Source organism: Cupressus sempervirens, chromosome 3 (genome assembly GCF_028749045.1).
Source record: "Cupressus sempervirens isolate cs-2001-9-10 chromosome 3, ASM2874904v1, whole genome shotgun sequence".
NCBI classification, from domain to species: Eukaryota; Viridiplantae; Streptophyta; class Pinopsida; order Cupressales; family Cupressaceae; genus Cupressus; species Cupressus sempervirens.
Window position 1 is genome coordinate 99,543,453 of NC_143120.1, and position 15,282 is coordinate 99,558,734.

The 15,282-nt window shown below is 32.5% G+C and overlaps 1 protein-coding gene across 1 annotated transcript; it reads left to right on the top strand.

Moving 5' to 3' along the window:
* Positions 1-8,166: 8,166 nt before the first annotated feature.
* Positions 8,167-14,984, top strand: LOC149564976 (xylan glycosyltransferase MUCI21-like). Its single transcript, XM_089818517.1, has 2 exons — positions 8,167-8,476; positions 13,178-14,984. The coding sequence occupies exons 1-2, from the start codon at positions 8,320-8,322 to the stop codon at positions 14,404-14,406; spliced, it is 1,386 nt and encodes a 461-aa protein (XP_089674643.1). The 5' UTR covers positions 8,167-8,319; the 3' UTR covers positions 14,407-14,984.
* Positions 14,985-15,282: the final 298 nt, after the last annotated feature.

Genomic DNA, 15,282 nt, shown 5'->3' on the forward strand with positions numbered 1-15,282 from the left:
CACTCTTTATAGGACAAGCTATGTAAAGGAGAAGTATAAAATTAGTTCTTGCAGAGCAATAACTATTGATGAGAAGATCAAGCATTTCCAAGTATACAATGGTTGTTGAGGCGACAAATGAGTTGAGTGATAAGAAGCCAAAAAAATTAGTGAAATCTGAGCATAATTGAAGCTGAGGGACAACATAAAGAACTAGTATGCATTGAGTGTTAGTAAGGTATATGGTACAAGTAACATAGTTTCATATAAATGTTTGGAATGGCATAATCATTGATGTAAACCATTTTTGTTGAGATAGAAACATGTTCTTAATATTGAGGAGTTAATCAAGGAGTCAATTAGACAAGTAATTGAGGATCATTAACCCCCATGTATGGAAATCAACCAATTAGAAAATTACAAGGACTAAGTAGAAAAAAAGGATGAATCCAGACCATTGATCATGATCTAGAAGCTTCATCAAACAACTATTTAAGGAGGCTTTCAGATCTAATTCTTAAGATTTGTGAGTTAGAAGTTTGGATGCAAAGTTGAAGGTGAATTCAATGGAGTTAAGTGTTAAGGAGTAGTAAGACGACTGAGTAATGCAGAGAGAGCATAGTTAAAGTTGAGAGATAACATAAAGAACCAATATGTGCTGAGTGTCAGTAATGTATATGAGACGAGTAAAAAAATTTCATATAAATGTTTGGAATGGCATAAACATTGATGTAAACCATTTTTGTCGAGCTAAAAGCATGTTCTTAAGATTGAGGAGTTAATCAAGGAGTCTATTACGCATGTAATTGAGGATCATAAAGACCAATCAATCAAAAAATTAGAAGGAATAAGAAGAAAAAAATATGAATCCAAACCATTGATCATTATCTAGAAGCTTCTTCAAACAACTATTTAAGGAGGTTTTTAGACCTATTTCTTAAGAGTTGTGAGTTAGAAGTTTGGATGGAAAGATGAAGGTGGATTTAGTGGAGTTAAGTGTTAAGGAATAGTAAGATAACCAAGAAGTGTAGAGAGAAGCTATTAAGGATCTATCTTATAGAGGTGATACTAGATTATAAAGAGAAGATTTGTCATTAGCATTCAAAGTGAAAACTAAAGGATCAAGGTACAAATACATTTTAATAGGTGTTTACATTTTAATAGGTGTTTAAGGGTAAATTTCTTAACATAGTGGTCCTTGTTGGAAACTACAATTGAAACAATTATTATGTTGTCATTGATGTCAACCCTTATTGGTGAAGATAGTTTTCTATATGATTTGAGTGTCATATCTATTTGATTGATGAAGATCAAGTGTTTTCGAGTATACAATGGTTGTAATATTGCTATCAGGATTTAACTGTGTGATTTTGAGTCAAACTTATTGACCCATGTTTCATGAGTAGTGATTCAACATGAATCTATCTCTCATGAGAATAAATGGAACATTTAGCACTCATTGGATCTAGGTGATGCTCACAAGGGTGAAGCATCGAGACTTCCCGGGAGGTCACCCATCCCAATACTACTCCAGCCTGAGTGCGCTTAACTACAAAGTTTGCTCCATGGTTAAACCCAAAGCTTGCAACCCCATTTGCAAAACCTTCACCAAGTGTTGCTGAGGCAACAAATGAGTCGAATGATACATAAGCTAAAAAATTTAGTGAAAGCTAAGCATAGTTGAAGTTGAGGGACAACATAAAGAACCAGTATGTGCTGAGTGTTAGTAAGGTATATGGGACGAGTAACACAACTTCATATAAATGTTCGAAATGACATAATCATTGATGTAAACCATTTTTGTCGAGGTAGAAGCATGTTCTTAAGATTGATGAGTTAATTAAGGAGTCAATTACACAAGTAATTGAGGATCATTAATTCCTATGCATGGAAATCAACCAATCAGAAAATTAGAAGGACTAAGTCGAAAAAAGGGATGAATCCAAACCATTGATCATGATCTAGAGGCTCCATCAAACAACTATTTAAGGAGGTTTTTAGACCTAATTCTTAAGATTTGTGAGTTAGAAGTTTGGATGCAAAGTTGAAGGTGAATTCAGTGGAGTTAAGTGTTAAGGAGTAGTAAGACGACTGACTAGTAGTGTAGAGAGAGCATAGTTAAAGCTAAGAGATAACATAAAGAACCAATATGTGCTAAGTGTCAGTAATGTATATGGGACGAGTAACATAGTTTCATATTGGAATGACATAAACATTGATGTAAACCATTTTTGTCGAGCTAGAAGCACGTTCTTAAGATTGAGGAGTTAATCAAGGAGTCAATTACACATGTAATTGAGGATCATTAATCCCTATGTAAGGAGACCAATCAATCAAAAAATTAGAAGGACTAAGTAGAAAAAAAATATGAATCCAGACCATTGATCGTGATCTAGAAGCTTCTTCAAACAATTATTTAAGGAGGTTTTTAGACCTAATTCTTAAGAGTTGCGAGTTAGAAGTTTGGATGCAAAGCTAAAAGTGAATTTAGTGGAGTTAAGTGCTAAGGAGTAGTAAGACTGTTGAGAAGTGCAGAGAGAAGCTATTGAAGATCTACCATAGAGAGGTGATACCATATTATAAAGAGAAGATCTGCCATTAACATTCAAAGTGCAAACTAAAGGATCAAAGTACTGATACATTTTGTTGAAAACTACAATTGGAACAAATATTATGTTGTCATTGATGTCAAACCTTATTGGTGAAGATAGTTTTCTATATGATTTGAGTGTCATATCTATATGTATGACTATAAATATATGCATGTACACACACAAGCACATGTATATGTACATGTACATGTATGCGTGCATGCATATATTTACATATTTCTACATGATTTGAGTGTCATATAAATCTATGCATGCACACATACATGTACATGTACATATACATGTGTGTGTGTGTGTGTGTGAGAGAGAGAGAGAGAGAGAGAGAGAGAGAGAGAGAGAGAGAGAGAGAATTATGGTCTTTTTACAAGTCTTAAGTTAGATTACAAAAGTATATTTTATGATTTAAAAAATAATTTGAAAAATGCTAAGAAATTAAATTATAGATGTAAACATTTTCAAATGTTCAAAGTAAAGTACATTTAAAATAAGAAGCTAAAGTTTCAAGAAAATGATCGCTTAAATTAAAATATATTTATATTAATCAAAACTCAAAGTGAAGATATTAAAAAAAATTATGAATCCCTAGTTACTCTATTTCATCTATCTTTCTATCCACATGTGAATCTTTCATCTCTCATCCTCACCCTAGCTCTCTATCTTCTTTTGTTGTATTTAACTATTTGATTATGTTTTCCTTATCTCTCTTTGTTACTTCCCCCTCTCTAAATATGTAAATTGACCAACCTCCCTAATTAGTTCTTCTAACACCTAATAGATTAATATCAAATAATATTACAACTACACACATTATTATTATTTTTGGCAAAAGTAGCAAGCCATTGACACACACACACATATATATTTTCTAGTTCAAAGACACATGGAGAAAAGAACCAGCAAAGAAAATCTCCAATCATTATCATATACAAAAAAGTACAAAACTAAAAAGCAATGAGTCCCATAGATGTCCTTACATAAGGAGCTTCAAATGTGCAGGACATCATTATATGAAAAAACAAAATAAACTAATGAGATCCATTCAGATGCTCATATAAAAATAGAGAAGATTCCAACTCATAACCAAATATACATTTCACTTCATATATAATGCACAATATAATCATAAGATTAATATTTACACCATATACATTCACACCTATAAAAATAAATAAATTCCAATATTATAACCACAAACTACATATAAACTTAAAAGAATATATACATATTCTATCATCCAATTAAGTATACCTTCCACCTAGTATGAGTCCGATAAGCCACCAAGTTGATCCAAGTCTAGTATTAAACCACCATCCAAAGCCGCTCACACAGTACCACCTTCTAATGGATGCGAGTCTCTGAAGTAAGCATAGCCCACGTTGTCGAAGTACTAGACCCGAACCACAATTCCGAACGCGATGGCAACCACAACGCAAGGTGGCAAGATGCATGAGCCGAACTTTGAAGAACCCACAAAATTGACGCAGATTTTTTTATAGGCCGAGTGCTATTTTGAGATTTAAAAAATTTCAAAACGATCTAGCAGAAACACATAATGATTTATTGCCCTCACTTCAAAAATATATTTACATTATATAGAATATAATTTATTGTAAAATTCACTATTTAATTTTTTTTTTATTGTTTTAACTAATAATGAATAAATTTAAACATTCAAAATAATTATTTAGAGTACAACATTTTTAAATTTAAAAAAAAAAAAATTGACAAGTTTTTAGACATATTTTGATATTAAAATGGTTTTTTTTTTGTTACTTTCAATTTTTGGTACATCCTCAAGTTAGGGCAATATCATTTTTGATTTGGCTAAAGCTTAAGTTAGACAATGATGCTAATGAGAATGTAATGGAAAATAATTTTTAGATTTTGGTACATTAAACTTTCTATTATTATTTAAGAGTTCAAGAATGCACAATTGAGAGCTACAAATCTCATTATAATTTTCCATCATTGAAAAATTAAATAAAACTAATTGAACTATGCTATAGTCCTCCTTTGCACATTTGTAAGGGAGTCTTGATATTGTTCTCTCTTTTGTTGCTATGCTAATGTTTTCCATGACTTTCTCTTGTTTTAATTTTTCCACCCTATCAAATATTGTTGATAATTAGTCATTGTTTTTTATCAAGATTCTATAAGGTGGTGAGAAAACTAGAATCAACATACAAGAGACAAAATATAATATTAAAGTATTAAAAGTTGGATTCTAGTAAAAAGTAAAACAAAAACTAACCTATTCTATGGTGAATCTTTTGCCAATTCTAAAGCGATTATTGTTTGATAGTATTTTGTCTTTTTCTCTTATTATTAGTTCCCGCCTTTGGCAAGAAACTAATGGAATCATTAGATTTCATATTAGTTACATAAAACTAAAAATTTGAAAATATACTAATGTTTGCAAAAGGTATATTAATTTGAATATTTTTTTCAAATTGAAAAATACAATTTTTTGAAAATTGTATTGGCCCATGACTAAAAAAAAAAAGCAATGAAAAAATTCAATTTTCTCCAACAAAAATACAAATATTCTCTAACAACTCTATTAATGAATGCATTAATTTCAACTTTATCTTTTCCACATTTGTGACAAGTGGATTAGCGTTAAAACAACAATCATTTTTATCTTCCATCTCACAAATGAATGTCTAATCAATATTAATTATCCCTATCTATTTTTCTTACCAAGTTCAAATATAGAGTTACATGTTTTATATTTATGATTAGTATTACATGAATGTTTATTTTTGTAATTTGCAAAATGTTATTAAATTTTTCTTAACAAGTTCAAATATATATATTTTAATTAAATATAGAGTTAAATGTTTTATATTTCTTATTTTGAATATATTTATTATTTAAGATAATTTATGAAGAAGAACTCATATGAATTCTTATAGAATTAAATAATTTTAAAAGTTGTATAGTTTAGATATTTTAATCAAATATAGAGTTAAATATTTTATATTTCTTATTTTAAATATATTTATTACTAGTTTTACATGGATGCTTATTTTTGTAATTTGTAAAATGTTATTTTTTTAATTTTACACTATATTTTACTAGCTATCTTACCAAGTTCAAATATAGAGTTAAATGATTTTTATTTCTTATTTTCTATATATTTCTTATTAGTTTTACATTAATGTTTAGTTTTAACAACTGTAAAATGTTATTTTTAAAAAGTTTACACTATGTTTTAGGGAGGAAACTAATGGAATTATTCGATTCCGTATTAGTTACACAAAATTAAAAATTTGAAAATATACTAATGTTTGCAAAATCTATATTAATTTGAATGCTTTTTTGAAATTGAAAAATACAATTTTTGAAAATTATATTGGCCTATGATAAAAAAGGGAATGAAAAAAATTCAATTTTCTCCAACAAAAATAAAAATATTTTCTAATGAATGCATTAATTACAACTTTATTTTTTTCACATTTGTAACAAGTGGATTAACTTAAAAAAAAAAACAATCATTTTTATCTTCCATTTTACAAATGAATGTCTAATCAATATTAATTATCCCCATCTATTTTTCTTAGCAAATGCAAATATAGAGTGAAATATTTTATATTTTATATTTTAAATATATTTATGATTAGTTTTACATTGATGTTTATTTTTGTAATTTGTAAAATGTTATTGGATTTTTCTTAACAAGTTCAAACATAGATATTTTAATCAAATATGGAGTTAAATGTTTTATATTTCTTATTTTAAATACATTTATTATTTAAGATAGTTTATGAAGAAGAAGTCATATGAATTTTTATAGAGTTAAATATTTTATATTTCTTATTTTAAATATATTTATTATTAGTTTTACATTGATGTTTATTTTTGTAATTTGTAAAATGTTATTTCTTTAAGTTTACACTATATTTTACTAGTTATCTTACCAAGTTCAATATAGAGTTAAATATTTTATATATATTTCTTATTAGTTTTACATTGATTTTTTTTTGACAACTGTGAAATATTATTTTTTAAAAGTTTACACTATGTTTTACTAGCTACTATTTTACAATTTTGCTCAAAATTTTTTAATACCATTAATACTACCCCTCAAAATTACTACATATTTTAGTACTTTAATTGAAGTAATCAACAATTTTTTTTTTTTTTTGATATAAGTACCTAAGAAAGTTTATCGTGAACAAGTTTTTGCTAAAAATTGTAACTAATTTAATTTCCCCTTCATGCAATACTACTTCAGTCAACCATAAAAACATGAAGGTACGAACTTTGGCGCATGGGCCCCTTGTTTAATTCACTTCCTGTTCACTAATACTTTCCTCCATGGACTTTTTGTTTCAATTTCTTCCTTATGAAATATTTTTTGATAAATAGTAGTTGAAGGAGGTTATTTGTTTTTTCACCACAAGGTGCTCATCTCAGCATTAAATAGATTCTAGGAAAAGTAAAAAATAATTAGGGGGCATGTTCTACAATGCTCTCTTTTTCTAGCTACTATTTAATTCACATCCTATCTCCATAAAAACTAACCTAGGTTATGGTGAAATCCATTGTAAATTTGTAATGAGATTCTTCATTGTTCTCTCTTTTGTATGTTTGATTTACTTCCTATATGCTAATAATGTTTTCCATGTCATCTTGTTTTAGTTTTTTTTTTTTAACCTTGTCTACATCTTAATTGTGATTTTGTAAGGAGAAAATAAAGAAATTACAGTTTAAAAACCTCCCTTTATTCTTTTCCTTACCTTGTTAACATGTAAATTTTATGATTTTATAAAATGAGATTCCATAACATTTACTTAATAATTCAAAATGAAAGTAAAATGTCGCCTTCAACATATCAATTTTACACAACATCTTCACCAATCCTTATTATCCAAAAATTTGACAAAAAAGTTTTACCATTGAATTACACTAGAAAGCTAATATTAAAAAGATGTCAACTATTGATAGTCTAATTTAACTTATTCCATTAAACTAAAAATAGTTTTAATTAATATATTTTGATAATATCTACTCATAATTGGAACACATCTCTCCATACCCTCGCCACCTCATATAGATTGGAGAAAAAGTTGGTCAAGGTTGCCATATTTTGAAAGTATAACTAAAAAATAGTTGAAAATATTTGCAACTTTAATCAAGTATTTTGAAAGTATAATTTAATAATAATAATATTTGCCATTTTAACTAAGTCATAATGTGAAAGTATAATAAAATTATAAAATGTGTTAATTTATTTAAGTAAATTTAGCTTGGTTTTTCCTTGGGGCCGGTCTATTCATACGGCATCAAAACTTTCTAGTTTCTTGAGTCAGGTAATCCTGAGCAAGTTGGGCTCAAGGAAATCCGATTAACTATTAAACAATTTTATGCGATATCTTAAATAAATCAATATGTTCGATTTTTCTTGAATGCGACGAAAATGCAATTTCAAGTGAAAATCTTGTTAAAAAATAGTCGAGTCTCACGTGAGTACTACGACTTCAAAGCACATCAGCGCTATTAAATTAAATTGTCTGACCATGAAGAGAAAATGTCGTTTAAAAACAAAAATGTTGTTTTCGATAGGGACAATCCTAGCGTGGAGTGTAGATATGATCACATGCTAAGGCGGAAGATTCTAATGAACAAAATTTCACCACTTCTGACTCGAGAAAATGAGATGCGGCAATAGAATCTCAGGGACCCATTTAAGGAAAAGAGGAAAAGCATTTTTAAAGCGCAAGGGATGGGATTGCTGAATGAGAAGCTGGTCTATTGGAGAGTTTTAATGGCTGCCAAGAAGAGAGTGACAGCCAAGACATTTGTTTCGACCCTCATTATTCTCAGCATTGGATCCTTTGCCTTGTTTTCTCAGCATGATGCTCTACACTGGCAATCTGAATGTAAGTCGGACTCTGCTCATCTGCTTCAATGAATAAAAACCTCTGCAAGATCTTAACAAATTGTAGATTTGGATATAGCTAGGAGATATGGTGTTAACTCTCTCTGTGGGGAGAGAGTGGTTTTCTGCCCCATGTTTTTGTTTTTTCCATTTAAATTGAAGAAAGAGGGAAAACAGAATTATTATCAAGAGCACACTAGGTCTGTGAATTTCTCTATTATTTGTAGGTCTGGTAACCCACGTGCTTTTGTTGGAAAGTTGTATTTGTAAGCTGGGTTTCTATTCAACTCCTGGTTGGATTCATATTGGAAAAAAAACAGAAAAAGCGTGGTTAGAAGCTCCTTCCCTGGTGAATTTGGGCATGATATGAGGGTTTTGTTATAAACTTAACTGTGATGTAAAGTCAACTTAGTTGTAAGCTGATTTCAATCTACTTCTTAGGCAGGTACAGATGCCAAAAATAAAAACAAATGATTTCAAAAATTTATTCCTTGCAAATCACTATATGATTGGTGAGTAGGGTAGTAAACATGTTTCCGTAGGTAAATCGATCCATTTGTGTGCGTCTCTCCACAAGGTCCTTCTCCAGGCGGACACAGATCTCGAAGTTGAGGGCAAAATAATTTGTCAAGTTCTTGTCGTCCTCAGCATGAAATGCTGTGGGCACTCTTCTACCAGCTGCTACAAAAATGAAGAAAGTAGATAGATCTGAACTACAATTTGGGAACTTCCGTATGATTGGTGGATCTCGAAAGAGCTTATTTTTTTCCGAAAAGCCACCAAGCAGGCGGGCGTGTGTGATTAAAGAGTATGATTAACTGTGAAGTCTCAGTGCTTTTAAACTAGGGTATGGAGTTGTCCTTGTTGTTGATACCATAATTGTCTTTTAGTTCAGTGTACCGTTTCTCTTGATTTTCAATGCAAGTTGGTATGAACAACGTTATGGCTGATGATTGTTGGTGTGAACAACATTTTGGCTGATGATTGTTGGTATGAACAATATCTTTGTTGATTATGTACTAGCGTGGTGACGACGAATATTGGTGTTGGAAAGCCAAGCTGATTGTAAGTGGGCACATGCTCAATTTTTTCTCTGGGCACATTCAGATGCCAAATTCAAGAATATAATGGAGTTCTTGTAAGGCCTCTTTTAAAATCTTTCTGATTACTGAGCGTGGTATTAAACATGTTGTTGAATAATCACCAAGTAGGTGGGTGTGTGAGATTGATTGTGTGAAGTTTCTCTTGAAAGGGAAATGTTGTAGTCTATTGAGATACTGACATTCAAACTTCTCTTTTGGATTTAGATTGGATGTTAGGATGAATCTTTGCCTAGCAGGCAACTGTGAGAGGCCAATTCTTCTTTTTTTGGCCCAATTCATTTGGATCAAGTAACATAAGATGAAACTGAAACTTATCCAGGCTTCCGTAGGGCTTGTTAGGGCTGTTGGACTATAGCACTTGTCAAATGAGTTTTTAATTTATTTATCCCGAGGTCCCACAACTTGGACACGGCAGTAACATAAGGTGGAATTGAATTTTTTCAAGGCTTGCATAAGGCTGTTAGACTGTGGGAACAGTCAACAAGTTTATTGTTTTTTAGGTCCTTATATTATTTTTTTTCCTGTTTTTTTAACAAGTACTTGGTAAACATTTTAACATGACTGTTGACAATGACATGACACATCAACCAGCTCTATATTAAATACTTTTGACTCAGAGCTATGAACTGGTGAGCCACACAGTGCACACAATGGACCTCATCCCCAATTGACAAAGCCGAGGCTCAAACTTGCAAACACATTGGATCGGCGAAGGTATAAGCCCACAATCGCAATGGGCCAATAGGAGTTTGATTCTTGGTGGGTGCAACAGCACCATCACCACTTAACCAACAGGCTAAGTGGTGAACCCAAGGTCCCTATATTATACATGTCATTGTGGTACATGATTTTTTTGAATGATTAGTTCTATCCCCACTAGCAGTGGTAATTGAGAATGACGAGCTACCGTCCAACTTGTGGTGCCATAAATTTAGGTTGCTCTTGTTCTCCAAACTCGTGAATTGATGTCCTCACATCACAAGGTGCCCCAGAACAAATTAATGACACTTTTAGTAAAGAACCTACAGATAGGTCCCTTTATTATAAACTCCTTGTGTCATTTAAGTTTTTCATCTAGTATTCATGCTAACAAAACGTAAATCCTGAGTACTCTTGTTCTCATCCTATATGCTGCCTGAAAACAAAGTGTCATTCAAGCTTTCAGTAAAGGCCTTACTCCCTAGGAACTTCCCTTCTAAGTCATTTTGTACACCGAGCACTTTGATCCACCAGTTTTTTGCAACGAAATTAGATATTTACAGTCATCTTTTGTTTGGAATGCATGGCAGAAAACATTGTTTACCCTTTATGGCAATTTTGTTGTATAATATGAAAATTCAAACAGATTTAAGAGCATTACATATTCTAAGCTGCCGATATAGGTAATAAAAGCAAGTTCTTAAGAGTCACGGACCAGCTCATCACATCCTTCTTTTCGGTGGTTCCCCAAGTTCGGGGTACCAAGCAGCCACTTGGTCCCCATACCCCCGAGCAGCACACCAGATCTGTATGGCCTCGTTGGAGTTACTCTCGGTAGCTATCCTCCACTTCTACCAGCACTCAGCAGCGTCACAGGGTTTCTTCTTGTTCCGGGCTGTATCGCTCGATTCTGGGTTTCTTATCCACTGCTGGGCCCGTTTATTCGGCTGTGGGTAGGTGTCCCCTGGCTTTTTTTTCTTTTTCTTTTTCTGTTAGTGTTGTTTCTGCTTTCCCCAGGCACCGTTTGGTGTTCCTGCTGTTGGCTGGCCTCCTTTGTTGTGTGTTGACAGTATCTTTGAACCTCTTTGTGGTCTCTTGTTAAGACAATAATAAATTAATTTTATCTTGTCTCACTGCCTAATCTTTTTATACTGCTTGATCTCTTTATTTGTTTACTAACATGGCTTACTGCGCTATCTTGCTGTGTGGTTCTCCTTGCTGCATAGTTATGCCTTTTGAATTCATAGTCATTAACTACCATGTTAATATCTCATCTTTTTAAAGATAACTTAGGTTTTAGTGATTAATTGGATGAGGCAAAGAAATAACTGTAATCCTCACACTGTCTGTATAGATTTGAACATAAGTTTTAGATCAGTAGCTACTTGAATGAATGAAATTATATGGTAGTTCCCTGTCTAATCTATAATGAAATTTGACTACCAAGGGGAATATTTTATTCAACAAATTAAATTTCAATACACTAGGTTTCATCTGTGAATTTCAAATTTTCATGGGAAAGAACATATTATTCATGGAAACTATGGAGTTTACTTGCCAATGCAAAGTCCTGATTTATGTTGGTAAGTACCATCTCTTCACAAAATAATCACTTTTAAACTTAATTCAAGATTGGTGCAAACTGGAAAGTGACCAATTGACAACAATCAGGCCATATAGGCTTGCCTACTTTGAGTATTGAACAAATTGCTCTGAATATGTGGGAAATATTCAAAAATTTAAATAAAAATACCTCAGAATTCATTCATGCACTTAAAAAGTTAATGTGATACAGCCAGTTATTCATGGAAACTATTGAGTTTACTTGCTGATTCAAGCACTTGAATTCTGTTGAGGACATTTTGTCACAAAAAAAATTCACTTCTAGCTTTAATTCAAGATTGGTGTAAACTGACTACTTAACATTGAACAACAAACAGGGCATGGGGTTGCCTACTTTGAATATTGAGCTAAGTAGTCTTATATGTATCTCTGTTGTTAAGTCTTGATTTAAGCATTTTACTCACTCTTGAACCAAAATAATTCATGCTCCAAATAAACGAATAAATGCCTGAAGGACCATAGCTATCTTGATCTTCTGGAAGCAACTGATTGACAATAACCAATCTATATAGGTTTGCAGCATTTTCCTGCATCTAGTGTTTGGTAAATCCGTCTTGAGTCTTACATATACATTTTTAAGGATTGTTCTTGTTCACTCTCAAGCAAGAAGATTGTGTGCTTCAACTTAAATGAGTAAAATAAGTATTCAATTACCATATGAGCTACCTTGCTCTTCTGGACCTTGAATATAATTGTTTCCATGTCTGCTTAAAATATTAAGCACACATTAATTGTCAATCTTGTAATGTTTTGGTACCATTTCTGTCTGTTAAAGATTGGTCTGTGCTGGTATGTGATTATTACCTTGGTAGTTGAGCCTTGTATTCTCTTTACTCATCATCAGGCATGTGATATGTATTACAATTTCCCAAGCTATCCAACCGAAGATAACTAGGCTTGAGACAGAGTAAGTACACAGTCAGTCAACTCCAGATTGTAGGGTACTTAAGTTTGTAAGTCATTAGGCTGAAGGAAATAATTAAAAAAAAATCATTATCTCCAGAAGTTCCTCAAATTAAGATTTAAAAACTGGATTGAGCTAATTTCTATATCAGACTTAAGACTACATCTTTTTCTTATATGATTTTGGAAACTGCATGTCTTTGCATTCCTTCCTGGGCAATTCTGTGTCTTTTTAGCATGCCCTTGTAGTTTGGTTAACAGTCTCATTTCTGCATGTTGGATCTACTTGTTCAGACTTCGCAGAAATGCGTTACATTTTGCCTTGCAGTTTGAGTAGAAATTGATGTTCTAATCCACATGTTATCTTAATGCAGGGAACAAAAGAGCAGTAGAGACTAGACCTGTACATGCTAAGCTTCCAGGATCTTTCGAGGGTGGTGAAGGAATAGTCTGTGATAGATCTCATTATCGTACAGATATATGCACTGTTTTTGGGCATGTTCAAATGCATGCAAGTTCTGGTATGTTCCTACTTGATGCTCAGGACAAGCATAATGCTGGTATAGAGGAAAAGGTCAGGCCTTACACTCGGAAATGGGAAAAGAGCGTTATGGATATTGTGCATGAGGTAACAATGAAGAGTGTCATGTTTCCAAATAATTCAAATCTGGAGTGTGACTTTGTACACAATGTGCCTGCTATAGTTTTCACAACTGGAGGATATACAGGGAATCTGTATCATGAGTTTAACGATGGGATCATACCATTGTACATAACATCTCAACATCTACAGAAGGAAGTTGTGTTTGTTATTGTTGACTGTCATAACTGGTGGCTAACTAAGTATGATGAGATTCTGAGACAGTTAACTCAATACAGGGTTATAAACTTTGAAAATGAAACTAAAGTTCACTGTTTTCCAGAGGTTACTGCTGGCTTGTTTATCCATGATGAACTAACAATTGATCCCGTTTTAATGTTCCAAAACAAGAGCATACTTGACTTCAGAGCCTTCCTTAATCGTGCTTATACACCTCACTGGTTTCTTCCTGACAATATAGCAGCAGCAGATAATAAGCCCCGCCTTGTAATACTTGTTCGTGTAGGTAGCAGAATGATCTTGAATTTGAAAGAGGTGGTCGAATTGGCTGAGAAAATTGGGTTTAATGTTACGATATGGCAGCCACTGCGGACCACTGAATTGAAGACAACATACAGGCTTCTCAACTCCAGTCATGTGCTGCTTGGTGTTCATGGCGCAGCATTGACTCATTTTCTGTTCATGCGTCCTGGATCTGTCTTCATTCAAGTCATTCCTCTTGGGACTGATTGGGCAGCTGAAACATATTTTGGCGAGCCTGCAGGAAGAATGGGTCTTCATTACACAGGCTATAAGATAAATATTGAAGAGAGTAGTCTCAGCAGAAAATATGATAGAAATGATTTAGTCTTGAAAAACCCAAAAGCAGTAGTTAAGAAAGGGTGGGAAGCTACTAAACAAATATACTTAGAAGATCAGGATGTTATTATTAATTTATCTCGGATGAAGAAAACTTTGATTGACGCCAAGAAGAAAGCAAAGAAATTCATGAATCAATCATAAGAAGGCCATCCCAGATACTATTTTTGATAAGAATCGGAACAAACAAGCAGTTCCTGCTGAAGTTTCCATGGTAGTCATGATCAATATTCACCATTGGGATTCAACTGTTTCTAATTTATTTTTGCAATCTATGCCATCAGGCCTGTTCATAGGAATGGGGCCGTGTGCAAGCCTGAAAGATTGAACAGATGGCAGGCAGATAGAATTGAAGGAAGAACTGATGCTTCATGGATGATACCGCATTGGTAACTTATTGGCATTGCAGTTCTCTTTTTAACTGTATGCGTTTCAAATTTTGGCCACACTTGATCTACAAAAAATTGATCCGATCCTCTTGATACATTCTTCAACTAGCAACATTAAAGAATCTTGGAATATTGATTTTGCTCTTAAATGGCTTGGCAACTCATTTTTGTGCTATTCTCAATTCTTCATGGTGGAAAATGGTGAAATGACAACCTACGATGGTCAAAAAATGAAAACTTTTTTGAAAAATGCTCAAAACATTCAAAGTTCAAACCTTGTAGTTGTTGAGCAACAGAAAAAATAATTCAAGATTGGTTCTTTATTTTTGAGAATGTGTTCCTGGTGTAAAAGGTGCATATGATTAAATTTGTTAAACTGTATTTATTTTTATTTTTATAATTTATGTCAATATTTTGGCCTTAAGCTGGATTTCCAATTGAAATCTTCTTTCCAAGCTTGTCTTTATATCATTTTCATTTCTGAATAATAATCAGTCAAATTAGTCTTTGGTAAAAGAAACTTGTGATATCAACCGTTCTTGTTGCTATTCTAACAGACCTCGCTATGCAAGGGTGGATTTTTATTGTAAACTGTGTTAGGGCATCTTTTAAACCTCATATATTTTCCCAT

Coding starts and splice junctions, on each gene's coding strand:
- LOC149564976 (XM_089818517.1), top strand. CDS start 8,320: ATGGGATTGCTGAATGAGAAGCTGGTCTATTGGAGAGTTTTAATGGCT. Junction 8,477..13,177: donor TCTACACTGGCAATCTGAAT/GTAAGTCGGACT, acceptor ATCTTAATGCAG/GGAACAAAAGAGCAGTAGAG.